Source organism: Loxodonta africana, chromosome 12, assembly GCF_030014295.1.
Source record: "Loxodonta africana isolate mLoxAfr1 chromosome 12, mLoxAfr1.hap2, whole genome shotgun sequence".
Classification (NCBI taxonomy): Eukaryota; Metazoa; Chordata; class Mammalia; order Proboscidea; family Elephantidae; genus Loxodonta; species Loxodonta africana.
The window spans coordinates 99,650,272-99,677,852 of record NC_087353.1 but is presented as its reverse complement, the minus strand read 5'-3'; the positions used below and the strand labels follow the sequence as shown (position 1 = coordinate 99,677,852).

Genomic DNA, 27,581 nt, shown 5'->3' with positions numbered 1-27,581 from the left:
GGATCAGGCAGTGTTTCATTCTGTTGTGCACAAGGTCATTATGAGTTGGAATCAACTTGAGAGCATCGAACAACAATAACAAATATTAAGCTGACTTACAGATAAGTCAGAAGAGGAAAATGCATTTTGATGATGACGTGACTATGTACCCAGCAATGTCATTCTTAAGGCACCCCCAGTTAAGTCCTTTACCGCTCTGCCAGCTCCCAATCTTCCTGAATCTGCTTCTGCCTGGCTCTGTGGTATTCCTCCCTCCAGCACTTGGAGCAGAAGCCCTGCCACGCAGAGTTGCCATAGTAACCACATCCTTTCTTGCATAGGAGCTCCGACTGATCCACGTGAATTCCTCGGCGTTCAGACTTCAGGCTCATCTTCTTCCTGCTGACCAAGGGACAGACAAGGAAATGCTGAGAATGAACTCACTGTCATTCTACTCACTTATAGCAGAACAATAAAAACAAAAAAATGAGTGAGTTCGTGAAGCTACAAGTTAAAAAGAAAACAAAAAAGAGAGAAGGAAAGGAGGAAGGGAAAGACAGAAAGCAAGTGAAAGAGAGAGAAGTTTAAACATTGCCAACTCCTGGTAGAGTCATACTCAAGAAGAGACTTCCTGTTTCCTGCTCGATAGTATAAAGAACACTTCAGGAAAGGACTAACATTGCCTTCTTAGCTGCTATCAAAAAGCTCTGCGTGTTTAACCTGAGGGGTCATTCTCTTCTACTCTTCTTAGTACATTATGTTATTTGGCTCAAAAAGACAACTTGATTTCAACAATATGAAGGTGAATACTTTGTTCTGACAAAAATAACATTTACCAAGACAGTGAGGAAAGCATCAGAATAGAGGCTTTGCCAGGCCTTGGCATGGCACCGAAAGCCCTCAGCAATTCAGGACAATAATTACATACACGCTTAACGTAATTATTGAATTTCACAAAAACTGAGCACATAAACTCTACTAATAAACAAGCAGCAGAGAAGGGATTCAGCACTGGGTAAGAGCCCAAAACCCTAGTGCCCTGTCATCTCCCATCTATGCATCCCAACGCCCATCCCGGGGCACAGGAAACTTCAGTTATATCACCATTTCCCAAACAAGTCCTCCATTTTCATGCCTCAGCCTGGAATTCTTTCCTATACTTTTCTTCTGCCTTTTCAAAGATGATTTACTCTTCAAAGATATGGTATAATGAATTACTGAATATGGCCCTTCTAGCCAGTCTTATAACTCCCACCAAAAGACTGGGCGGGACTATGCAAATAAGGAGCTTGAGGCCCACCAAGGGGATTGGACAGTTTGCTAATAATACAAATAAGGTGTGCCTTCTGACACCTTGTGGAGTTGTGTGTTGTAGAACTATGCAAATAAGATATATGGGACCTTAAAGAGGTGATTGGTCAGTTTTGCCATTCTGCTAGATTTAAAATGAGCCCTCCCAGAAGCAAAAAAGGGGGACCTGACTACCACCAAGAAGAAAAGCCAGGAGCAGAGCATGTGCTTTGGACAGGGATCCCTCAGCTGAGACCCTCCTAGATTGAGGAGACAGGGAGACAGAGCTGTAACGCTGGAGATGGCAAGATGGCGAGAATCAGCGGCAACGCAGTGACGGCAGAGGTAGCAGAACCAGGAGACCGGCAGGAGATCAGCAGGGAACAGAGTAGTGAGCTTCCCGACTCATGGAGCCGGAAGCTGAGAGCCTTTAGGTAGGAGGCTTGCTGGTGGAGTGGGGTGCCTCTAGGCACGTGGGGGAGCTAGGCTCGCAGACGCACGGAAAGAGACAGCTGAGTGCCTTTGGGCAAGAGGCTTGCTAGCAGAGTTGGGTGCCTCTGGGCATTTGTCCAAGGGGCTAGATCTGAATACCCACCGGCAAGAGAGCTGAGCGCCTTCGGGCTGAGGCTTACAGATGGAGTAGGGTGCCCCCAGGCACTTATTAGCAAAGAGAAAGAGCTTTGTAACACTTGCCTAAGCAGGACAGAGGCCAGGCCAAGGGGCCAAGGGGCCAAGGGCCAGAGAGAGGCCTGCCTGCCGGCACGGCTGAGAAAAGGCTATCCTGATAAAAAGCTGAATCCTGAATTTTAACCTGTTCCTTCCCTAATAAAGCCCATCAAAGAAGTAGAGAGTGCTGTGAGAGGGACAGTGGGTGTCAGAGCTGGTAAAAAGATTAGAGGCTGAAGGTATGTTTGGCCTCCACCTCACAGGAATCAGCCTTGGGCTGCTGATCTTGATTCTCCTTCCCCCTTGTGGAGCTAGATGAGGTCAGATGTTGTCGCTGTGTCATTTTTACAAAAGATTATTCTAAGCTTCAGTGAAACTTTGCACGAGTTCCCTCCCTCCTGAATTGACTCGGCGCCTCTATTCTCATAACACTGCTTATACTAAAAACTAGAACCACTTTATTCCATTTTGTAGAAAGAACTGCTCTTGAGGGGCTCTTTTATACTTCCCACAGAACTTAGCACGGAGCTAAGGCGCTCAAATGTGTTTTGGGATAGCATATAGAGACAGGACTGCTTTGTACTCAGTCTTCATTTGGATGGTAAATAAGCTTCCCTTTAAGGTTTGATACAAGTCTGAGGATTTATGCAAGGTATAAAGTTATAAAAGTGTTTGGATAATAAGGAGAAACCTATCAAAAGGTGTCGAGGTGATTATGAAACCAGGGAAACTTTTAGCTCTGACTTTCAAGACTATCAGCAAAATAATTTGGATTTTCTGCAAAACAAAATTGTATCAGTATCAGTATCCTGATAGTTGTATCCTGATACTGATCAGGATACAACTACCATAAGAGGTTATTATAATCACAGAGGTGATGTGGTGGGAATGGAGAGGGGAGGGATGGTGATCCGCTTTGGAAGCAGGAGCTGGGGGAGTTAAGAACTAACAAGACAAGGCAGGGAGGGCGAATTCTAATTAGAAAGAACTTTCGAGTTCGCAAATGTAAATACTCTTTACTGCCGCTACGAGGTTAAAATCCTCCAAGATTGGAATTTAGATCTCACACGCCAGCCATTTAAAAGTAGGAGATGAGTTTGAGGTAGAAAGGAAGAAAGAGTAACTGAATTTAGCCAGACGGATAGAGTCCTAGAATGTTAAACCAAAGACACTTTAAAGGTCACGCAGATGAAGACATTGGAACTGTGAAGTTATGATTTGTTCAATCAAAAAGGTAGTAAGTGGCAGAGACATGATGGGAGCCAACACATGCTAAGTCCTGGGTTAACAGTCCACCAAACTATTCTGAATCTGAGCTTATCTTTTCACCATTATCATCCTATGGTCCTTTGTTCTCCTTCAATATGTACAAGCAAAAAGAAGTCAGCAAGTTTTTAAAAGCTGATGTATAAATACTACAACATAGCTGTGTTATCATTATACAATGGACACATTTGAGGGAATCTGTCTGGCCCATGTGCCAGCATCCCCCATTTTCTTGGAGAACTGTTCCCCCAATCCACAAAGGGAGGCTGCCAGCAGCCATGTTTGTTGAAGATGACCCCATGCCCTCTTCAGGGCTGCAGCCGACTGAATTAGAGGTGGATACGTGACCCAAAGTGGGTCAGTCTCTCACTTGAAGTTTTGAAAACGGGACTAAGTCTGGGCTGTTCTCTTCAATGGTGGGGGAGTTGTGGAGTGATCATCTTCCAGCAAGTGGTGTAACTATCGGGACAGTCTGCAGAGTGAAGAGATACATACTAAGAAGCAGAAACCACTCCTGGGGGCCTCTTTTCAGCCAAGTAATAGATGGCCTTATAAAACGAGCAGTATCGTCCCGGAGGAAAATGCTCCCATAAACAACCAAATATACAAGACCAAATAGTCAACATTAACCCAAAAGCAAAGATGAGAAAGCAAGGAGGGGCAGGGAAGCTAGACAAATGGCAAAAAACAAACCCAACGGAAATAATGAGCACGCTGATGCACTGCAAAAATCGTAACCAACGTCATGGAACAATTTGTACAAAACTTGTTAAATGGGAACCTAATTTGCTATGTAAAGTTTCACCTAAAACACAATAAAATATTTTTAAAAACATATTTCCAGTAGAGCCTATTATCTGTAATCAAAGACTTTTACAGGTATCATTCCAGAGCTGGAGGAACTAAGAGGGTTGCTGTGAAAATTACTTAGCATATATTAAGAAGCTCAATAGGTATTAGAATAAAGACAAAAAACAATAGCTATGAGGAGCAGAAAGAATATCTAAAGAAATAATGTCCCCAAACTTTCCAAATTTATTGGAAGACATGAATTTACACATCTGAGAAGCTCAACAAATTCCAAGTAGGAAAAACCCAAAGAGATCCACACCAAGACACTTTATAATCAAACTGTCCAAAGACAAAGAGAGGATCTTGAAAGCAGAAAGAGAGAAGCTCCTAGTCACACACAAGGGATCCTCAGTAAGATTAACAGTGAATTTGTCGTCAGAAACCATGGAGGCCAGAAGACAGTGGGATGACATATTTAAAGTACAAGCAACCAAAGAAAAAATAAATAAATTAGCCCAAGCCCAAGCCCAGTGCCATCGAGTCAATTCTGACTCATAGCAACCCTATGGGACAGGGTAGAACTGCCCCATAGAGTTTCCAAGGAGCACCTGGTGGATTCGAACTTCCGACCCTTTGGTTAGCAGCCATAGCACTTAACCACTATGCCACCAGGGTTTCCAAATAAATTAGACTTCACCAAAATTAAAAAGTTTTGTGCATCAAAGGACTTTATCAACAAAGTGATGTGACAACCTACTGAATGTGAGAGAATATTTGGAAATCACATATCTGATAAAGGTTAAATATCCAGAATATATAAAGAACTTCTACAACTCAACAACAAAAAGACAAACACCACAACCAAAAAATGAGCAAAGGACTTGAGTAGACATTTCTCCAGAGAAGACATACAAATGGCCAATAAGCACATGAACAGATGCTCAACTGTCATTAACCATTCCAAAACCAAAAACCCATTGCTACTCAATCGATTCCATCTCATAGCAACCCTACAGGACACAGTAGTACTGCCCCATAGGGTTTCCAAGGCTGTAAATCTTTACGGAAGCAGAATGCCACATCTTTTACCAGCAGAGTGGCTGGTGGGTTCGAACCACCAATCTTTCGGTTAGCAGCCGACCACTTTAACCACTATGCCACCAGGGCTCCTCATGCAAAACAAAACCACACTGAGATACCACAACTGCTAAAATGGCTAATTTCATAAAAACGGAAAATAACAAGTGCTAACAAAGAAGTGGAGAAATTGGTAACCTCATCCACTGCTGGTGGAAATGTAAAATGGTGCAGCCTCAAAAAGTTAAATACAGACTTACCACACGACTCAGCAATTCCACTCCTAGGTATATGCCCAAAAGAACTCAAAGACTCAAAAAGACACTTGTACACCCATGTTCACAGCAGCATTATTTATGATAGCTGAAAGGGGGAAACAAGCCAAACGATCATTAACAGACGAACGGAAAAACAAAATGTGGTATATGTATAAAATGGAATATCACTCAGCCATAAAAAGGAATGAAGCTCTAATACATGCCAGAATGTGGCTAATCTTGAAAACATTAAGTGAAATAAGCCAGACACAAAAGGGCAAATACTGCATTATTCTACTTACATGAAAGATCTAAAACAGGCAAATTCATAGAGACAGAAAGTAGATTTGTTTTTACCAGGGCCTGAAGGGAGCAGAGAATTGGGAGTTATAGCTTAATGGGTACAGTTTCTGCTTGAGGTGATAAAAAATTTCAAAAATAGATAGTACTGATGGTTGCACATTGTGAATGTAATTAATGCCACTAAACTTTACACTTAACAATGGTCAAAATCTCAAATTTTGTGTTATATACACCAAACTCATTGCCATTGAGTTGATTTCAACTCACAGCAACCTTATAGCACAGAGTAAACTGTCCTGTAGAGTTTCCAAGTAATGCCTGGTGGATTCGAACTGCCAACCTCTTCGTTAGCAGCTGTAGCTCTTAACCACTACGCCATGGAGTACAAAGCCCACACAATTGTCTATGTTCTTCCTTAAAGCACTGGATGCAAGCCAGACTCAGTTCAACACTACATGGATTTGAGTAGCTTCCCACTATCTTCCTTGGATAGTCCTGATTCCTATTCCTGGGTTCAGTGTCATATCTTTATAGGACACTCCTCCAAGCAACTCACCTGGGATTTACAGGAAGTGTCCAATCAACTCTAGCAAAATGACAAAATCTCCTCTGACTTCAGTTGAAAAAGAAAACTTACAGGCAAACTTTTCCAATTGTAAGAGTAAGCGGTACTCAGTATAAACAACCCGAGCTATACAAACAAATAGGAAATAAAGAAGAAAATCATTCAGAGACAGCCACTGTTAATATATGGCACATATTCTTACAGCCTTTTCTCTATCACTCATCTATTCATCCAACAAATATCTATATACTGATCTACTACTACATGGCAGGCACTTGGGATACAAAGGACAAGTAAAAATACAGTCTCGGTCCTCGTGAAGCTTACTGGCTAGTATGGGTGATATGAATGCACATCTAGAAAGCCCAAAAGAAAAAAATTAAAACACTATTAACAGAGGAATTAATCAATTTTTTAACAGTACTTTAATAAAATAACGCATGCTTAAGTGAAACAAACTAAACGTATGTATAGGAAATCTACGGGGCTCTCAAAACAGCCGAACTATAACAAGTCAGAAAACACAAAGAAATCTCTCACAATAGTATCAAAAAATAAAAATACCCAGGAAATATTTTAATGAGAAAATTATGTGATCTACATAAAAATATTGAGATTTTTTTAAAGGCTTGAATAAATGGTAAGACATACCATGACACTGCATGGGAAAATTAAATATTATAAAAGTGTCAAATGTCCCGAAATTTATGTTCACTACAAATAAGAAATCCACCAGACTTTTTGGAACTTGACAAAATAATTCCATATTTCCTCAGTAATATAAAGAAGGAAGAAAATGTTTTTAATTTCCTGAAAAAAAATTAACAGCAAGGGTGCACACAACCTAGTTTAAAATATTGTGAACTTAGCAACAGAACTGACAAATCACTACAGAATAGACTGACGCCAAACTGAATCCTAATGCAATACATAAAATAATGTTCGAAGGAGAGAGAAGAATTTTCAGTAAACATTGTTGGAATAACTAAAACCCCCCAAATTAATTACAGACATATTAAAGAGTTAAAAAAAAATTTAAAGACAAACAGAAGGAACTAAAATTAAGTATTTATGAAACTTCTAAAGCAGTGAGAGCTATCTAAGGTTACAAACTGCCAGAAAAATTATGAAGGAAGTGAACAGATTTAAACACATAAATTGAAACTTCTATACAGTTTTTAAAATGCCCTATCCGTAGCCAAAATAGAAAGGCAAATAAGAAACTAGAAAAAAAAAGTAAAGTAAATACAGTAAAGTAAATTTTATCACATTTAGGAATTACACTAATAAAAAGAATTTGTAAATCTCTGATAGCCACGTAGGACAAGGAGATGAGCAGACCACTAGCAAAAGTGGAATAGTTTCCTAGAAACACAAATTCTCCATCAAGAAAGTATGTGCATTTTAAGTTTTGAAATATGCTAACTGGCCTCACAGAAAGGTTTACCTATTTATGTTCCCAGCTACAGTGTATGTGAGAATCTACTTTCCCACAACCTCATGAACACTGCACATTAATCTTTAATTTTTACCAATTTGATAGGCAAAAAAAAAAAAATCATTTCTTGTTTTCATATGCACTTCCCTGATTAGGAAGGTGTGAGGTTAACTCTACCCAAAAAATTTGATCTCTGTGCTTGGTTCCTGAGGGATAACCTCTAAAACCTTGGAATTTCTCCATTGATTGAAGTGTTTGTGATGAAGCCTGCAGACCAGACCTAGGATTTATGCTACTGAGTGACTAAGGTAAGAGGATGGCCAGGCCAGAAAGCCCCACCTGGGGCAAGTGGCTGGGAAGGTGGACATGATTCAATCAATCATGCCTGCATAATGAGGCCCAATAAAGACTCTGGACATGGAAGCTCCACAGGATTCCTCGTTGGTGAAAGACACAGACGCATTTGTGAGCGCAGTGCGTACCTTTTTGGGACATGGAAGTTCCAAGTTCAGAACCCTCCCAGACCTCACTCTATGCATTTCTTCATTTGTATCCTTTTTGCTATTATAAAATAGTAACTGTAAGTATAGGGTTCTGTGAGTAGTTCTAGTGAATTACCAAACCCAAGGGAGTAGTAGGAGCCAGCAGGTCAGAAGCGGGGAGTGGTGGTGTGGGGGACAGGGGCCCTTGGGGACTCCGAAGCTTACAGTTGGTATCCTGAGGGAACCCTCAAATTTGTACACAGCGAGTCAGAAGAGATGGTGTCGTGGGGACTCCAAGCTTGCAGCTGGTGTCTGAAATCTCGGGCAGACTTGGCAGTCTGGAGGACTGCGCTCTTTAACTGGTGAGGTCTGGCCTCGCTCTGGGTCGTCAGGGTCAGGGGAAGACATACTGCGTACACCGCTGGTGTCAGAACAGAGGGGAGTGTCAGAACAGAGGTGAACAGAGCCGGTAACAGACAGCGTGAGATTTGATTGCTCCTTTACAGTTTGGTGTCAGATAAGTAGGACCTGACTTTTCCCAGCAGGTTAACCATCTTTATACATATTTATTGGCTATTAGTATATCTTCTGTGAAGAAATTAACTCTTCTTGTTCTTTGCTTATTTTCCTATGAGTTGCTTGCCTTTTTTAATAAATCATTCGATCTATAGGTACTGTTTTTATATTATCTTTTAGTCCTTGACTTTATATGCGATGAAGACACTAGGGTTTTAAGCGAAGACTTGAATTTCAAATCTGTATCCAAGTTTCACCAACTTTCACATCACTACATTGCTTCAAAGTGAATCTGATGTCACGCAGAGAATCAGTAGTGGAGTTTCAATGTGAAACAAAGCATCCAAACACTAGCCTGCCCAAATAATTTCCAATTGACATTCAAACCCAAGGAATACAATGCAGGGTTGACTGTTGCTGGAATGAGCAGACCCAGCAGAGCAGCATTCTTAAGGAATGAGTTCTAGACAACAATCTTCTACTGTACTAATCACACCCTCTTCAGTGAAGCAAAGTTAGGGCTCCAATCTGAGCATGCCATAACCCAGGCTAACAGCTCAAAATTACATGCAAGATAACCGGGCCTCTCAAGTCTATGTCCTACCATTCTCTACCCTCTCCTCCAGGGAAGCAGTCAATTCCCCAAATGGTCAATGTATTCAGTAAGTGACTGACCAAAATTATTTCTCTTAACTTCATCTAAACTAGCAGCACATTGCAATATGTAAGACTTTAAAGACTGTTTTTCTAAGTTTTATCTCACTTTTAGCTTTGCTGCAGCTATTTCACCCTTAGCCACCTTAGCACTTTGCTGTGGCTGGGCAAGGTAAAACACACACACACACAAGCACGCACACACACCCACACCCAAGCACACAGACACACACACGCGCACACACACACACACACACACACACACTATGACCTAAGATAATACAACAGCCAATTGCCTGGATTGAAAATGTAGTTACTGGGATTTATTAGATGGCTCAACCAAATAAATATTTTCATTATAATTTTTGCTTTTGAGAAATGCCTTGTGTCTAAAACATAAACTATATGTAGATAAATGGAAACCCTGGTGGTGCAGTGATTAAGTGCTATGGCTGCTAACCAAGAGGTCGGCAGTTCAAATCTGCCAGGTGTTCCTTGGAAACTCTACGGGGCAGTTCTACCCTGTCCTGTAGGGTTGCTATGAGTCAGAATCAACTCAACAGCAATGGGTTTGGGTTTTAATACATAAATGATGTTCGAGTAAGCCAGACTGGCAACCAAACTGAAAAAGGAGTGCTGCAAAACTAAAAGCAAAGTCCTTTGTATCAACCTCATCTCTTATTAACCTCTAGCTACTAATTCTTAGGCATAAAAAAAACTAAGGTTGATATAAAACCAAAAAAAACCAAAACCAGTGCCGTCGAGTCGATCTCGACTTATAGCGACCCTATAGGACAGAGTAGAACTGCCCCATAAAGTTTCCAAGGAGCGCCTGGTGGATTCAAACTGCCAACCCTTTGGTTAGCAGCCGTAGCACTTAACCACTACACCACCAGGGTTTCACAAAGGTTGATATACTATCTGAGAAATTGAAACTTGAAAATGCTAAAAAGTTCCCAAGGCAAAATAATACAATCAAACAAAACCAGTAAAAAACTAAAAGAAAAAATGTAAATCCCCATGATATACTGAAATTTTGGTGACTGAAAAAGAAACATACTTTTCTGAATATTAAGTATATTCCTAAAATGAGATACATCATTATATGAATCCTAGGTTTCAACAAAATTAACTTTCCTTAAATGCTATTAAGAAAATAAGGAAAAGAGTCAACTAAACTGCAGACATTTTCAAAAGCTGTTAAAGTCATCCCAGCAAATAAGAATGGCTACACGCTCTAAAAATAATTAAAAGAAATGAGTTTTCCACAATTTGACATAAATTTGTGGGTTTACAACATCTCTTGTCCTTTACAAATGGGACAATCGTATACCCCAGTTAGCAAGTAACAGTCCTAGCTGTGTCTGTTGTCCTGGCGTAAAGCAGCCCCTTTCATTCTCAGAAGTGATTTGCTTTTGATGATAAATTACATGGTCACCCTACTTATGAACAAACCTAGAACGGGCCTCTGTTTGTCCACCTTCAAAACCCACCCTGCTTAAATAACATTTGATTCGCCTTCCCCCACTGACGGAACTAATAATAACTGGTTATGAATAAGGCAGACCAAAGAAGAATCAATGCCTCTGAATCATGGCGTTGGCGAAGAATATTGAATATACCATGGGTTGCCAGAAGAACGAACAAATCTGCCTTGGAAGAAATGCAGCCAGCATGTGCCTCAGAAGCAAGGATGGCGAGGCTTCGTCTCACATACTTTGGACATGTAATCAGGAAGGACCAGTCCCTGGGGAGGGACATCCTGCTTGGTAGAGTAGAGGGTCAGCAAAAAAGAGGAAGACACTCAATGAGAGGGACTGACACAGTGGCTGCAACAATGGGCTCAAGCGTAACAATGACTGTGAGGATGGCGCAGGATCGGGCAGTGTTTGGTTCTGTTGTCCGCAGGGTCCCTATGAGTCGCAACCAACTCGAGGCACCTAACAAGAACATGGTGTTTTATAAATACAGCATCTATAACACTCTTATCCTGTTAGAGTTACCTCCTTATACGTCTAGTCCATGTCTGTAGGCACATAACATAGTGCCAACCACCGAGTGGATACTCAATAAAATTTTCTAAATGTATTAAATGACTTACTTGGAAAACTGACAACGTACCTACAGAGACAAAATTTTCTTTTTCACTTTCATCCCTTATACACTCTCCAAGGCCCAGTGAAGGAAGGAGTAAAAAATTAAATAACAAAATGACTAAGATAGAAAGCAGCAGCTCTCAAACTTTAGCATGCATCAGAATCACCTGAAGGACCTGTTAAAACACAGACTACTGTGCCCCATTCCAGAGTTCCTGATTCAGTAGGTCTGGGGCGGGGCCTGAGAATCCAGGTGATGCTGCTGGAAGCACACTCCGAGAACCACTGCTAAAAAGAAAGCACGGTAACTATGAAAAGATTCCTTCGCCTCATGACTTCATTCCTAGGGGGAGACTCCCTTTTCTGAATACAAGGGAATAGCTCGTTGCAGACCAATACTGTCCTGCTGAGAACTGCGAAAGCTGAGTACATGTATAAAAATTAATGTTTACAGGCATCAGAGAGCTCCTGAAGTAACTATGACCAGAAGGACCTAGGTTCTGGAAGGAGACAAACTGTGGAGAAATGAGATGACATTCTGCAGCCACTCGTTCCTCACGCGTATTTGCTGATTCTGGGACAAAAGCTGAGTGAGAAACCAGACTGTGCTCAGGCCGAGGAATCACCACAGCTTCTGGAAGAGGTGGACATGAAGGCTTAAGGAGCCAAGAGCTCAGTGAGAAAGGAGAGTCAGAGAAGTGAGCCTAACACTGCGCTGGTTTTCCCCTGAAAAACTTTACCAAATATACTTCAGCTGCACAAGGAGAGCTTCAAAACTAAACTGAAAGTCTTTGAAAATCAAAGTGGAATGTTTAAAAATCTCGCTGTGCTCAAGGGACAAGGATTATAATACAGAACTTCCCCGGAGAAGGGACCCCTGTGAACACATCTATCAGTGGGCAGCACTGGATGGTTCTCCCTAGGAGTAGGGGCAAACCAAAGGAAAACGGAACCTTACCAAACCTGCAACATAACCTCAACCCTCAAATCAGTCCCTAATAGGATTAGGTGATCACCCCCACTCCTGCACAGCAAAGGGAGGGGTGCCTGCTTCTCTGGAACAGGGTAGCTTATCTGGAGCCTCACTTTTTCATAATACCCAGCATTCCTATAACCAAAAACAAAAAGGTAAAAACAGACAATAGAAATAGATGCTTAGCTGATGCAGGCATTGAAATTAACAAAGATTTTTAAGTAACAGTGAAGAGTATCTTTTTGAAAATGGAGAAAAGGGGCTTCCTGGTTGGTGAAAGACATGGCACATGGGGAAGGGCAGTGAGTCCCTTTTCTGGAACATGGAAGCTCCACCTTGGGAAACCTCCCAGACTTTGCCCTTTGCATCTCTTCGTTTACTTTTGCTACAATAAAACTATTATCTCTCCATTATGTAAATTTGGCAAGAGAAGCCAGCAAGCAGATGGGGACAGGTACAGTGGTTCCTACACCATCTCCAGCATCATATGAAAGAAAATAGCTAGTAGGGACTTTTCATCTACCATGCATTTACTGAACACCCACCTTGTGCAGAACTGTGTTAGATACTGTGACCAATAAAAGAGGAATAAAATTAATGATGTGTAAAGATGTTAAAAAAAAGGGGGGGAGGGGAGAGAACATATAAAAGGGTGGAGAATTTCAACAGAGAATTTGAAACTATAAGAAGCAAACTGAAATTCAGTATCTGAAAAATCTAATAACTAAAATTAAGAACTCAAAGGATGAGCTTAACAGCAGACTAGACAACAGAAGAAAGGATTAGTAACCGGAACACAGGTCAATATATCCAAACTGCAGCACAGAAAGGAAAACTAATATAAAATACAGAAAAGAGTGTAAGGGGAGTGTGGGTACCATGAAAAGGTCTAACAATGTGTAACCGGAGTCTCAAAAGGAGAGGAGAGAGTGAATGGGGCAGAAGCAGTACCTAGCGGAAAGAATGAATTTTCCAAACTGATGAAAGATATTAACCCACAAATTCAAAAAGCTCTGTGAACCCCAAGAAAACTACAGAAAGGTATATCATACTTAAATTGTTGATAATAAAAAAAAAGATAGAGAGAGAGAGACTCTTTAAAACAGCCAGAGGTGAAAAGACACATTACTTTTTAAGGAGCAACAGTAAGACTGACAACAGAAGCCAGAAGACAATGGAATGACACCCCTAAAGTGCTGAAAGAAAAGAACTACCCACCCAGAGTATTTGTTTTAAAAAATGAAGTCAGTGCTCTGACAGGGATCACAAAAGAGGGTCCCAGACAGAGCTGGAGAAAAATGTAAAACAAAATTCTAACTCACAAAAAAAGACCATACTTACTGGTCTGACAGAGACTGAAGAAACACCAAGAAAATGGCCCCCGGACACCCTTTTAACTTAGTGCTGAAGTCACACCTAAGGTTCACCCTTCAGCCAAAGAGTGGACAGGCCCATAAACGGAGTGAGACTAAATGAGCACAGCAGCCCAGGGGCAAGGATGTGAAGGCAGGAGGGGACTGGAAAGCTGGTAATGGGGAGCCCAAGATGGAGAAGGGGGGAGTGTTGACACATAGTCGGGTAGGCAACCAACATCACAAAACAATATGTGTATTAATTGTTTAATGAGAAACTAATTTGCTCTGTCAACCTTCATCTAAAACACAATTTAAGAAAATGAAATCAAAATAAAAACATTTTCAGATGAACAAAAAATGAAAGAACTCCTTATGAGTAGAGCTGTACTGGAAGGAATACCAAAGGCAGCTCTCCAGGAAGAAGGAAAACCATCTTATCCCAAACAGAAACACAGACATGCAGGAAGGAACAAAGAACAATGGAAAGAGTAAATAAGTAGGTAAATATAAACAAAGATTGATTGTACAAAACAATGATTTATTTTAGGGTTTAAAATATCTGTAAAATTAAAATAGGTGAAATAGTACCACAAAAAGGCAGATAGAGTTGGTTCTAGCATTACTGGGTAAGTGATAAAAGTTATAATTTGTATTAGACTATAGTAAGTCAAGAGGTAAGTTATAATCTTTAGTGTAAACACTAAAAGAACAGTAAAAGATTACATAACTAATAAGTTACTAAAGGGAAAAAGAATATTTTGATTGATCCAAAAGAAAGCAAGAAAAAAAGGAACAAAGAACCATACCAAAGCCAAACCCTCTGCCATCAAGTTAATTCCAACTCACAGCAACCCTATAAGACAGACTAGAACTGCTCCACAGAGTTTCCACGGAGGGCGCCTGGTGGATTCGAACTGCCGACCTTTTGGTTAGCAGCCATTGCGCTTAACCACTATACCACCAAGGTTTCCAGAACAAAGAATAGGTGTGTCAAAAAGAAAACTTATAAATGTATATATGTACGTATGTGTGTATACATATACATACACACACACATATATGATTACATTAATTGAAAATAAATACTCTAATTTAAAGACTAAAAAAAAATCATGATAAACGGAGAAAAAATTGAATTTGTCAAGGATTTCATTTTACTTGGATCCACAATCAACAGCCGTGGAAGTAGCAGTTAGGAAATCAAAAGACGCATTGCACTGGGTAAATCTGCTGCAAAGGACCTCTTTAAAGTGTTGAAGAGCAAAGATGTCACCCTGAAGACTAAGGTGCGCCTGACCCAAGCTATGGTATTTTCCATTGCATCATATACATGTGAAAGCTGGACAATGAATAAGGAAGACCGAAGAAGAACTGACGCCTTTGAATTCTGGTGTTGGCAAAGAATATTGAATACACCATGGACTGCCAAAAGAACGAACAAATCTGTCTTAGAAGAAGTACAACCAAAATACTCCCTAGAAGCAAGGATGGCAAGACTGCGTCTTACATACTTTGGACGTGTTGTCAGGAGGGATCAGTCCCCGGAGATGGACATCATGCTTGGCAGAGTACAGGGTCAGCAGAAAAGAGGAAGACCCTCAGTGAGGTGGACTGACACAGTGGCTGCAGCAATGAGCTCAAGCATAACAACGATTGTAAGGATGGCTCAGGACTGGGCAGTGTTCCATTGTGCACAGAGTTGCTATGAGTCGGAATCAAATCGATGGCACCTAACAACAACAACAACAATTTAAAGACTAAAACTGTCAGACTAAAGGAAAAAATTAAATTTAACTTTGTGATCCTTTTTAGGACAAAAAAAGTTTGAAAGTGTAATGATGGAAAATATATAGCATGGAACATTTACCAAAAGAAAGCTAGTAAAACTATACTAATATCATACAAAGCAGACTTTAAGGCAAGAAGCACTAATTACTAGAGACAAAAACGGATATGTTAAATGGAGCGGTGTTAACCTACCAGGATATGTAAAAATTCTAACGGGAGCTAAGTAAGAGTCCTTGTTACCAACAGCCTTGGAGGTCACTGCACAACACTGGCAGAACCAATTCTGTTTAGAAAACCTGTGACAGCTCAGAGAAGGGTAAAAGTGCACAATAACACGGAGCACAAAGATAGAACTTTTAGAAATACTATATAAAACTCACATATGTAACTTTATGATGATTTCTGAATTACTTACATATGATAGTAACTTAAAAAAATACAACTTGAAGAATGTAATCAATAAACTGTTGAATTGGTGTATGTTTTGCTGTGTATATTCTCAACAACAACAAAATAAACAAAATTTTAAAAACACACAAAGTAAAAGGTGTAGGTGTACTACAAGTCAACAATAAAAGACAAAAAATCCAATAAAAAAATGGGCAAAAGACTTGAATAGGCATTTTTCCAAAAAAATATGTAAGTGGCAAATAATCACATGAAAAGATGCTCAACTTCATTAGTCATTAGGGAAATGCAAAATCAAAACCATGAGATACCAATCATACCCACTAGTATGGCAAAAATAGCAAGTGTTGGGCCCTCCTACACTTCTGGTGGGAAGCCAAAAAAAAAAAAAAAAAAACGCAGCCACTGTGGAAAACAGTTTGGCGGTTCCTCGAAAAGTTAAACGAAGAACTACCATATGACCTAGCAATTCCACTCCTAGGTGTATACCCAAAAGATTTGAAAGCAGGGACACAAACAGATACCCGTACACCAATGTTCACTGCAGCATTATTCACAATAGCCAAAAGGCTGAAATAACTCAAGTGGCCATCAACAGATGAATGGATGAACAAAATGTGGCATATACACACAACAAAATATTATTCAGCCATAGGGAGTGAAATAAGTCACACACAAAAGGAAAAATATTGTATGATCCCACTTACATGAAATATCTAGAAGGCAAATGCATAGAGACCAAAGGTTATTAGTTGTTACCAGGGCTGAAGGGAGAAGGAAACAGAGCTATTACTTAAGCCGTACTGGTTTTCTGTTTAGAGAGATGAAAATGGGTAATGGTGATGGTATTACAACACGATGAATTCCATGTAATTAATATCAATGAATTGTACACTTAAAAATGGTTAAAATGGCAAATATTTTGTTATATATATTTTACCACAATAAATTTTTTAAATAAATAAATGGCAGACACTATTTTAGACAACAAAAAATCATACGCATTTATAAAGATTAGAGGGTATTCTGGGATGATGTAGTATTTACTAGGCCGAGTGGTTCTGACAAAGTCACTGTCATGGATTGAATTGTGTCCCCCAAAAATGTACGTCAATTCGGCTAGGCCATGATTTCCAGAATTGTGTGATTGTCCACCATTTTGTCGTCTGATGTGATTTTCCTATGTGTTGTTAATCCTATCTCTATGATGCTGATGAGATGGAATTAGCAGCAGTTATGTTAAGGAGGCAGGACTCAATCTGTAAGATTGGATTATATCTTGAGTCAACCTCTTTTGAGATACAAAAGAGGGAAGAGAGAAGAGAGACATGGGGACCTCAACCAAAAAGAGAGGACCAGGAGCACAGAGCATCCTGTGGATCCGGGGTGCCTGCGCAAAGAAGCTCCTAGACATGGGGAAGATTGATGACAAGGACCTTCCCCCAGAGCTGACAGAGAAAGCAAGCCTTCTCCTGGAGCCGACACCCTGAATTTGGACTTGTAGCCTTGTGGGCCATGAAGGAATAAGTATCTGTTAAAGCCATCCACTTACTTCTTCAATAGCAGCACTAGATAACTAAGACAGTCACTAAAATTCATAACTATAAAAACTAGGCTTCCCGAAATTAAACCCTCACGAAAAGAAAAGAAAAGCTTTTCGGAAGTATTTTCTGGTACTTCCTTGGATTCCTTTTCTCCAAATACAGTCACCATGTTAACTGCAGGATGCAACCGAAATCTTTGTGTCCCACAAACAGTACAACTGCTATCACAACCATCAACGGCTGTGTTTGGGGCTGGGACTGGTCAAACCTAGAATCCAACCTCGTGATCCGTCTCTCCGCAGAATCTAAGAAGCTTAACGTTGAAAGAACCCCAATTTATTTCTCAAATACTGTCAGGTAATTTTTAAAAAGATTTCTTCAGTTACTAAAACAAGACTGAGAAGGTAAAAATTCTTCTCTAAGGGAATAGCCTATATCCTGAAAGTGCTCTTTTGGGTAATTAAAAAAAAAACGATGTCTGCAATCTGTTCCCAAGTATGTCCAGGAACAAAGCAGGTTCTTGGAAGAAAGCGGTGTCTATTTAACACGGCTGACATTCAAACGACAAGATACTGAGTTTCAATATCGTCCTAAGACAGTCCACTTCCTGGCTGTGGACGCATCGGCAGCTGGCGTGTGGGCGGGCAACACTCTGCCCACTGCTTGGTTATTCCTCCTAACGGCATTAAGAAGTGTCCGTTCACGACGATACCACATTTGAAACCCCAGACACATAAAACCTACCCACTTATCACACTACAACCCCAACCGCAATGGCTAATGAATTCACACAAGTAAAAATAGAACCCAGTTTTCTAGTAGGAACCGAGCATGAGACACTAGTGATAATGGATTTTAGATACTGTGTCATCAGCCTACAGTTTTGTTTCGCTTTTGCTTGCACATATTTTATTGGCATTCTTCTCATAATAATCCTATTTAAAACCTTGGTCACTGGCTCAACTCATTTTCCAGCAACATGTTTTTAAAAAAAGTCAACAGCTGTATGGAAATGCCATTAAAGAGTCGCACCTTACGTAAGTGTATTTCGGCGAGGGCAGTTCCCCCACTGTTTACCAACTAAGGATGAGTAAGACTATGCTCCATCCCCTAGTTTCACAGGCTAGATCACAATTTACACTACGTGGCGGCGGCGGTGGCGGTCTCCTGGGCCGTCAAGTCAACTCCGACGTGCAGCGCCCTACAGAACAGAACTGCCTCACAGGGTTTCCTAAGCTGTAACCTTTATGGGAGCAGATCACCGGGTCTTTTCTCCCACGGAGCCACTGGTGGATTTGAACTGGCAACCTTTCGGTTAGCAATGGAGTGCTTTAACCACCGTGCCACCAGGGCTCCTCAATATGCTGTGGCAACTATAATACTTCAAAACAAAACAAAATGATCTGGAATTAACCTGGAGTAGAAAAAAAAAAAAAAGAGTCCCATGAAAAACTCAAATAACGGTTTACTTATCTGTACAACTCGAACGCAATATAATTCCTAATAAAACACAGAATGAGGTTTCAGAACACTTACACCCAGCAATGTCACCACAAACGTGTACCCTAAATCCATCCCGAATCGTAGCCTTGAAATCACCAGCTAACGTTTTCCTCCAAAATATAAACCTCTTTTTCCCAGGCACACTCTTTATAAATATCATTATGGTCTTCCTGATGCTCACAGCAGCCACAATGACGGCACACAAAGGAAAAACATGCACCAATATTCCCAGTTCTCTAATTCTGACAGGTGTCGAAAACACATATTCCACCCCCACCCCCCGCCCCCAGCTTCACAAACTATGGCCACGTGCCCTATTCGAAGCCCGTTTCCTGGACAGGGAGATCCAGAACTGTTTGAGGTCCTTTTGGAATGCTGGTTCTGATACCTCTATGAACTGTACCAGCCCCATCTGGCAGACCCGTCCAGTCTGTCTCAGATAGTATAAAGTAATGCTTAGGTGCAGGTCGGAGTCTGACTCTCTGAGTTCAAGTCTCCACTACCCCTTGTGTAACCTAGAACAAGTTACTGCTCTGAACATTTCTTTATTGGGGGTGTGTGTGTGTGTGTGTGTATGTGTGAAGGGGGAGGGGAGAGAGGACAACATTCAGTGAGATAATACATGCCAAGAGCTTATTCTTAAGCACAGTGCTTGGCCAATGCTAGCATTCGATAAATTTTAACTATTATTCTTTAAGAGCACACCTCTTTAGCTGGAGCAAAATACAGATATGTTAACTTATGGGACATTCCATCTAAGATGTTGCGGATGTGTTATGTGTTCCTTTCTTAAAAACAACTTATCTGCTTGGCTTTTTCAAGTCAGTGTTCTCTATGCTACAGCCAACATCCCAAAACCTACTTCCTGAAAGGAACCTTAGGCCTGCTGTCTGGTATTCGCTCAGCTCACCTCTGTATGGAGGGGAGGTGGCTTTCATTCAAAATATGTCCTTGTCGGACCCCTCCATTTTCACACCCTCCATGATAAAGCATGGCCGTTACAACACACGGCTCTGCAATTAACTAACAACATAAAACAGATGTGCACAGCAATGGAATAACTCAGCCAGCCATGAAGAGAAATGAAGTTCTGACACATGCCACGACACGGATGACCCCTGAAAACATCATGCTGAGCCACATAAGTAAACTGCAAAAGGACAAATACTGTATGATCTCACTTACATGAAATAAGCAAATACACAGAAAGCAAAGATTATTAGCGGTTACCAGGGGTGGGAGGGAGGGGGAAACAGGGGGTGTTGGCTAGGGGTCACTGAGTTTATGTTAATGGTGGTGGAATGATCTGGAAAAGTACAGTAAGGACGAGTGCACAATCTGAAGAATGTAATCAATGTCACTGAGCCATACAATGTAGAAATTGTTGAACTGGTGTATGTTTATTGAATATATTTTCACCACAGTAAAAAAAACTTTTTAAAAATAGATGGACCTAGGAACTTGTCAGGAGTACAAACTCAAACCCCACCGCTGATAAAGTCATAACAGAAGTGGCAGTGAGGAACAAACTAGTTCCAGAAGGTAGTCTGAGGATGTGTGGTCCATCTGCTAATGCAGATAACCTAAAACAGGTTCTTCAGTGACAGCAGTCTGGACAGCGGAGGCCTTGGGTCACATGATCCTGCCCTCCCCAGAGCTGCTTTTAATGGTTGTGTTTTCACACACTGTCATCAACCTACACAAGGAAGGAGGAATTTTACTAAAACAACAGCAAGGCAAACAGCCCCGTGAAATGCACGCTGTCTTCACCGAAGGATGCTGCTGAGGGGTTTCTTTGGGAATTCCACGCGTCTTTTGGCATCCAAAGGTGAAATTTTCCTCTGGTCAAAAGACCAGGAATGATTCTTATCCTGAGAAACTGGTGTCTTTTAATGTATGGCCACTGAACCACGGAACTGATAATATTTCTCTCTGGATTGGCTACTATGAAAAGCAAAGCCAAATTTGTGACCCTACTCGGCCCTATAGGGTCGCTATGAGTCGGAATCGACTCGACGGCAGTGGGTTTAGTAAATACTTAAGGTCAGACCTCATTCCTGTTCCCGTCTTAATTTTTCTCCCTCAGACTGAGTTCATCACTTACTTTTTCTAGCTGTATGTGACCAGCAGAATGTTGTATGTATCTCTGTAAGTCATGAATCCTTCCTGGAACAAGAAGTGGCTGAAGTAATAAATACGCTGCACTTAAAAAGAAATTATAGCACAATAAGGAGGTATTTCTTCCATCAATAACATTTTATAAGAGTTCAATTTCTAAAGATTTTTTTTACAACAAAGTGAAAAAAGACTGCTTTATAGCAAATATGTCTAAAATTAGAGAAAATTCTAATGCTAGAGGAACTACAAAAATAAAATACTTTCACTATGTATTTTTAACTTTGGCACGGAAAATTATAAATAGACTCCTATGTAAAAACCCCCCAAAGGCCATTTTTCGTTTTAAAATACAGACTAAGTCACCACAAACGCACTCACAATCGAATATTTACTCTGAGCTGACGGGCATCAAAAGTGGTTTACGAGACTTTTGTACAACTCACTCCTCAGTCCCCCCGTGCCTGGCAGAGAGGCTGTGAAACGACACAGAGTTCGGGGCGCCAAAGGCCCCTCCGCACTCCCGCTTCAGGGACTTCAAGCCATCTCCTCGCCGTCACTGGTGAGGATACAGACAAAGCCTGTGACTCCCGCACTGCGTAATATTTTACCCACTCGTGAACACATTCTTGTCATTCTGATCATAACGTCTTACTGGTAACCACAAATTTATCTGATGAATCCATCATAATTACAGTTCTTGGCCCTCTGAGTGACTAGAAAGAAGGGAGCTATGCCACCAGGAACAAGGACAAATGTTGTATTATGCAGCAAAAGTTACACTTCCTACCCTGCTGACATCAACTCATCAAAGACAGGAATGTCCCAGGAAACCTGAAAACAGCACCACAAAGTACAGCCTTTATCCAAATATCAGACAGATAAAAATATCAGTAAAACAGTAGTTTACTGGGCTAGAGCTAAGGCAGCTGTCGCTGCTTCCTATCAGTGTTTATTTAACAACAGTCTAGGTTACTCGAAGCCTTTCAGCTATAGGAAACATCATACTAACTTTCCTACAGTGCTTTTTGAAGGAGATGAGCTTCTAAGAAGACTTAGAAAATGTTTGGCCTCCACTGTGGAACTCCTGCTTTCAGTGTGGTAACTTTAGCGATGTGTGAAGAAGCCACTTCATAACACGTCTATTCTGAGTTACAGGTGTTAAGTTACACAGGTATCTCCTACATTTTAAGGATGGGTCATCTCTACTAGAGAGGTTTACTTTGCAACCAATAAAAAAACACATGCACCAGAAATTAAACTCACACCGTCAAGACGGGAATTCTACGTCTCTAGCCAGAGACTGCTACAAGCAAATGAAACAGGAGCTTAGTTCTATATGTAGGTATTAAAATGAGTAATTACTTATCAAATTTTCTCAATGGAAACCAACATCAGAAATCAATGCATACTAAAGCAAAGCAAGTAAGTTTCCTAGACACATCCAAACACTTTGAGGGGCTGAGTGGCTGGGCCTGGAGGCAGGGGACCATAGTCTCGGGGAACATCTAGGTCAACTGGCATAACATAGTTCATAAAGAAAATGTTCTGCATCCCACTTTGGTGAGTAGTGTCTGGGGTTTTAAAAGCTTACAAGCAGCCATCTAAGATGTATCTATTGGTCCCATCCCATATGGAGCCAAGAAGAATGAAGAAAACCAAAGATACAAGGAAAATATTAGCCCAAAGGACTACAGGACCACATGAACCACGGCCTCCACCATCCTGAGCCCTGAAGAACCAGATGGTGCCCAGCTACCACCACCAACTGCTCTGACAGGGATCACAACAGAGAGTCCTAGGCAGAATAGAAGAAAAATGTAGAACAGAATTCAAATTCTTAAAAAAAGACCAGGCTTGCTGGTCTGACAGAGACTGGTGGAACCCCCATGACTGTGGCCCCCGGGATACTCTGCTAACTCAGAACTGAAACCACTCCTGAAGCCCACTTTGCAGGCAAAGAATTAGACAGGCCTATAAAACAAACAACAACCCTCGTGAGGAACGTGCTTCTTAGTTCAATCAAACACAGGAGACCAAGTGGGTAACTTCTGCCCAAAAGCAAGACGAGAAGGCAGGGAGGGTCAGGAACTGGACAAACTGACACACGCTGTCACATTGTGGGGATTGCAGCCAATGTCACAAAACAGCATGTGTATAAATCTTCGAATGAGAAATTAACTTGAGCTGTAAATTTTCACCTAAGGCACAATTTAAAAAAAAAACATGGAATTTTCTCCTCTCTCTGCCGATAAAAATACTATTCATTAAAAAAAAAAAGAAGAAGAAATCAATGCATTACTCTCATCAAGTCAACAAGTACTCATTGAACACTTGTGAATACTCAACTTTGAGAACGCCAAGAGATAAAAGTAGAAACCCTGTTGACAGAAGCTTACTCTTGGCTGGCACTCTTACCCAGAGAAACAACTAGTAGAAGAGTATACAATTTAAACATTTAATGAGCAAAAAAAATGAAAATATAAGACAGCACACAATCAGGGGCTATACTGGATGTGATCCCCATCAGTCAGTCACACAGCAGCCTGTGTGTCAGATCTACATAAGAATCCATTTAAGCCACACAGTGACCCTCCTTAAAGCTCCACTCTGGTTCTGCCACCATCAGATAAAAGCCCAAGCTTCCTGGACTGAACTGCCCTGAGTTAAGTACAACTCAAGAAGACTCGATGTGGGTCAGAACTGTGCTCTGCAGGGTTTCTAGTGGCTGATATTTCAGAACCACACAGCCAGGCCTTTCTTCTGAGATAAATGTTGGTGGACCAAACATCTACCATCTGTTTAGCAGCTTATCTCATTAACCATTTGCACCACCCAGGGACTCTTCCTGCCTATGTCTCTGACCCTGTGTCCCACCACCCTCTGCCCTGCACTTTTCACAGTCCAGTAATATCCACCTCCTAGCAATTCCTGAAGCCCTTATGGCACAGTGGTTAAGAGCTCAGCTGCAAACCTAAAGGTTGGCAGTTCCAATCCACGAAGCACTCCCTGGAAACCCTATAGGATAGTTCTACTCTATCCTATAGGGTCGCTATGAGTTGGATCTGACTTGACGTTAAGGTAGAAGTTACTGAAAGGAGCCTAGGTGACTCAATGGGTAAGCCTAGCTGGTAACCAAAAGGCTGGTGGTTCAAAACCACCTAGCAGCTCTGAGGGAGAAAGATATCACAGTTGGTTCAATCAGCTCCCCTGAAGACCACAGCCTAGAAAACCCTATGGGGCAGTTCTACGCTGTCACATGGGGTGGCTATGAGTTGGAATCAACAGGTCGCACACAACTGTGGTTACTGCCCTCCCCTCATTAGTGGCCTCCCATTACCACACATTCCTCAAATTCCCACCCCATTTTGTGATCTGAATATTGTCTGCTCATCAAGGCACTTCCAGCCCTGTACTGAAATTAGCTTTACTGTCCCTCTCTCTGGGTGGCATACTTCTGGGGGGCAGAACCCAGGGTCTGAATCACATATTTGCTTAGAATATCGGTATAAATTCCGGTCCTGAACACTTCTTAATCTTCCACCTAAGAACAAGGAACTCCGAAAAACTGACGTTATTAATCATTAAATGAACTACCAAAAAAAAAAAAAAAATGCATCTCCGGCGGGAACTATTTTTAAACTCAAAAAAAATCTGTTCAGACCCAAAAAACTCTCCCCAGGTGATCCTGTCAACTTGTCCTGGCAATTTTTTCACATCTAACCTCAAAAGCGAAATGAGCCCCTCAGCGAGCAAACCAAGACTCATTTCCCAGCCACGGCGATGGGTCATCAGCGCCGAGCCACCACCAGCTGCCTATGGCCGAGTCTCCCCACCAGCTGAGACCTTCCTTGCTCCCTAGAAACTTCCGCGACCGGCATCACCTGGGCTGTCCTCCGCGACGGTTCGGGAGCAGGGACTTCTGCTCCTCACACTAGCCCCACAAGTCTGTCCTCGGCCACCGGGCGCAAGTCGGCACCCTGGCTGCAAACCCCGCGTCCCCGCTGCGGGACGTCCCCATGCCCAAGCCCCGGGCGGGATCCTGCAGCCGAGGCCGGGCTGCCGTCCGGGTCCGCGCCTCGAGTCCAGCCGGTCCCGGAGTCCCCGGCGGGACCCTGGGCGCCACCGACAGGCCGCACCCACAGGTGTCCCTCGGCCCCCGCGCCCCGGACAGCGGGGAGGGAGCCGGGCAGAGGGAAGGCGTCCCGGGAGGCGGCCAGGAAATGACAGGCGCCCGTCCTCGGAGTTCGCCGGGGCTGGGGAACTCGGGGACGAGGGCCGGGGACCGGGAGGCTGAGCACTAACGGGGCGAAGGGCAGCGGCGGCGGCCTGGGCAGGGCAGGGCCGCGGGGCCGGGCCAGGCTGGGACGGCGGGCGGCAGGAGGCACCGAAGCCAAGCGGCCGCGGCCGGGCGCACGGCACGGACGGCGACCCCGCAGCCACCGGCCCGGAGCTGCCGCGGCGCCGCCGCCTGCCCCAGTCCGCGCGCTCCGTACCTCGTCCGCGACGCCGCGGGGTCGGGACCGCCACTGCACCCAGTCACTCACGCAGGCCCGGGCTCGGCCAGTCCACTCCCCTCGCTCACGCCCGCCCTCCAGCCCGCACGCCCCGCCCCCGGCGCCGGCGCCGCCATTGCACGCACGTCACGCACGCACGCACGTCGCGCGCTGATACGTCATCTCCGGGTTCTCGGGGGGCGGGCCCGAGGCGGGCGAGGGGGCGCGCGGCGGCCGCTGTGGGGAGCGAGGGGTCTTCGCGGCAAGCGCTGAGGCGGCGCTCTGGGTCCCCGTTGTTCCCTTGGCTGCTGTGGAAGCGGAGAAGGGGGGCAGAGGCTGGAAAGTTGAGTCACAGGCCGGGACCTTTCCCAGGCCGAGGGGAATATGGCCGCCTAGGAAACGAGTGAATCCCATCCCTCTATCTATTTTAGGATTTTGGAAGTATTCAGTTTAAAGGATCTTAAAGAGATTGGTCGATCCAGAAGCTGCTTTTACAGCCTAATCCTGAGCCAGTGAAGTTATATGAGTTAGCCCGGGTCGCCCAGTGAGTGGTCGAGTCACAGATGGCAGCCAGTTTTGGTGATTCCCATTTAGGGAATGTTGGAAACGGCAGCTAAATTCTGACAGCCTCTGTGTCCAGGATGCCATCTATGGCATAAAGCGCAGCTACTGGAGGGAAGGAAAAAAGAATACTACGCTGTGTATTGGGGGAAGAGCTGGGTTGAAATCCCGGCTTTGCTAATTGCCGCCTCTGATCTTGGGCAGGTTGCCTAATTTCTCCATCCTTGTACGTGAATTGCGATTATTTTGAGATTGATTCCGTCTTCAAATTCTTCCTAAATGCCTGTGTGCTAGGCTGACTGAGGATACAACAGAGGATAAAACAAATACCCGGGTTGTTGTACATTCTAGGGGAGGCATGGAGGAGCCAATAAAGTGCTGTAGTGAAAACCAGTGCGGGGAACGGGGATAGGGAGTACAATGAGGAAGTTTGCAGTTTTAGAGTGGACAGGGAAGGCGTCGCTTAGAAAGTGACATTTGAACAAAGGAGGTGAGGGAGCCAGCTATTATGCATCTGTGGAAATACCAGAACAAGCTTATTTTAGGCACAGGAACATCAAATGCAAAGGCTCTCAGGCACCCTCCACCTCCATGGCCTGCGTAGCTGTAGCAGAGTGAATGAGGGGGAGGTAGAAAAGGAGACCAGAAAGTAATAGAACACCAGATAATGTGGGGTCTTGTAGGCGATTTTGGAAACCCTGGTGGTGTGGTGGTTAAGAGCTATGGGTTAGCAGTTGGAGTCCCCCAGGGGCTCCTTGGAAACCCTGTGTGACATTTCTACTCTGTCCTGTAGGATCGCTATGAGATAGAATTGACTGGATGGCAGTGGGTTTGGTTTGGTTTTGGGTAGGGCATTTTAAGGAGTTTGGCTTTCAAACGGAGATGAGAAGCCATCAGAGGTTTTGAGCAGACGTTATGATCTAACAGCCTGCAAGGTTGAGAATAGACTAATGGACTAAGAAAAGTCAAAGATGACTCCTGTTTGGAGGGTTGTGACTTTTACCAAGTTAGGGATAACACAAAAAAATTTTAAGGAAAAGATGCGATACTTAGTTTGGAATATGTTGAATGTGACACGAGTGTGGGACACCCCAATGGAGTTGGATCTGAGTGGGTCTGAGCCCTGCAGAAATACCTGGATTCAAAATAATAGATTTGGAAGTTACTAGCATCCATTAGTAGTCAATGAAATGGAAGTGTATGAAATCACCTGAGGAATATAACAGGTAAAATGTGTGTGTGCCTACATTTACTTATGAATGATAAGCATCAAATTCATTCTGGTTCCCTCTGGGGGAAGGGAGGTGTAGACAACTGGAGAGAGTGTATATTTAACTGAGGAGGCAATGTTGTAGTTCTTGAGCTGGATGATGGCTGTATGGGTAGTCATAGTGTTCCCTATGTGTTGTTTTTGCATACTAACTTGTAAAACCACCCCACGTCTGTCAGTTTATCGT

At 42.7% G+C, this 27,581-nt stretch overlaps 1 protein-coding gene across 3 annotated transcripts in view; it reads right to left on the bottom strand.

Annotated features, from left to right (window-relative positions):
• Positions 1 to 25,665, bottom strand: part of RABGEF1 (RAB guanine nucleotide exchange factor 1) — a 66,032-nt gene extending 40,367 nt beyond the window's left edge. The window contains exons 1-2 of one of the 3 annotated variants that reach the window (XM_064296066.1): positions 25,564 to 25,665; positions 193 to 378 (exon numbers count right to left, since the gene is read on the bottom strand). In XM_064296066.1, the coding sequence (XP_064152136.1) occupies positions 193 to 371 (179 nt within the window). In that variant the 5' untranslated portion in view covers positions 372 to 378; positions 25,564 to 25,665. Of the gene's footprint in view, positions 1 to 192; positions 382 to 24,951; positions 25,103 to 25,563 lie in introns of those variants that run through there. The other 2 variants (XM_064296067.1, XM_064296068.1) reach the window with 2 other exon arrangements.
• Positions 25,666 to 27,581: the final 1,916 nt, after the last annotated feature.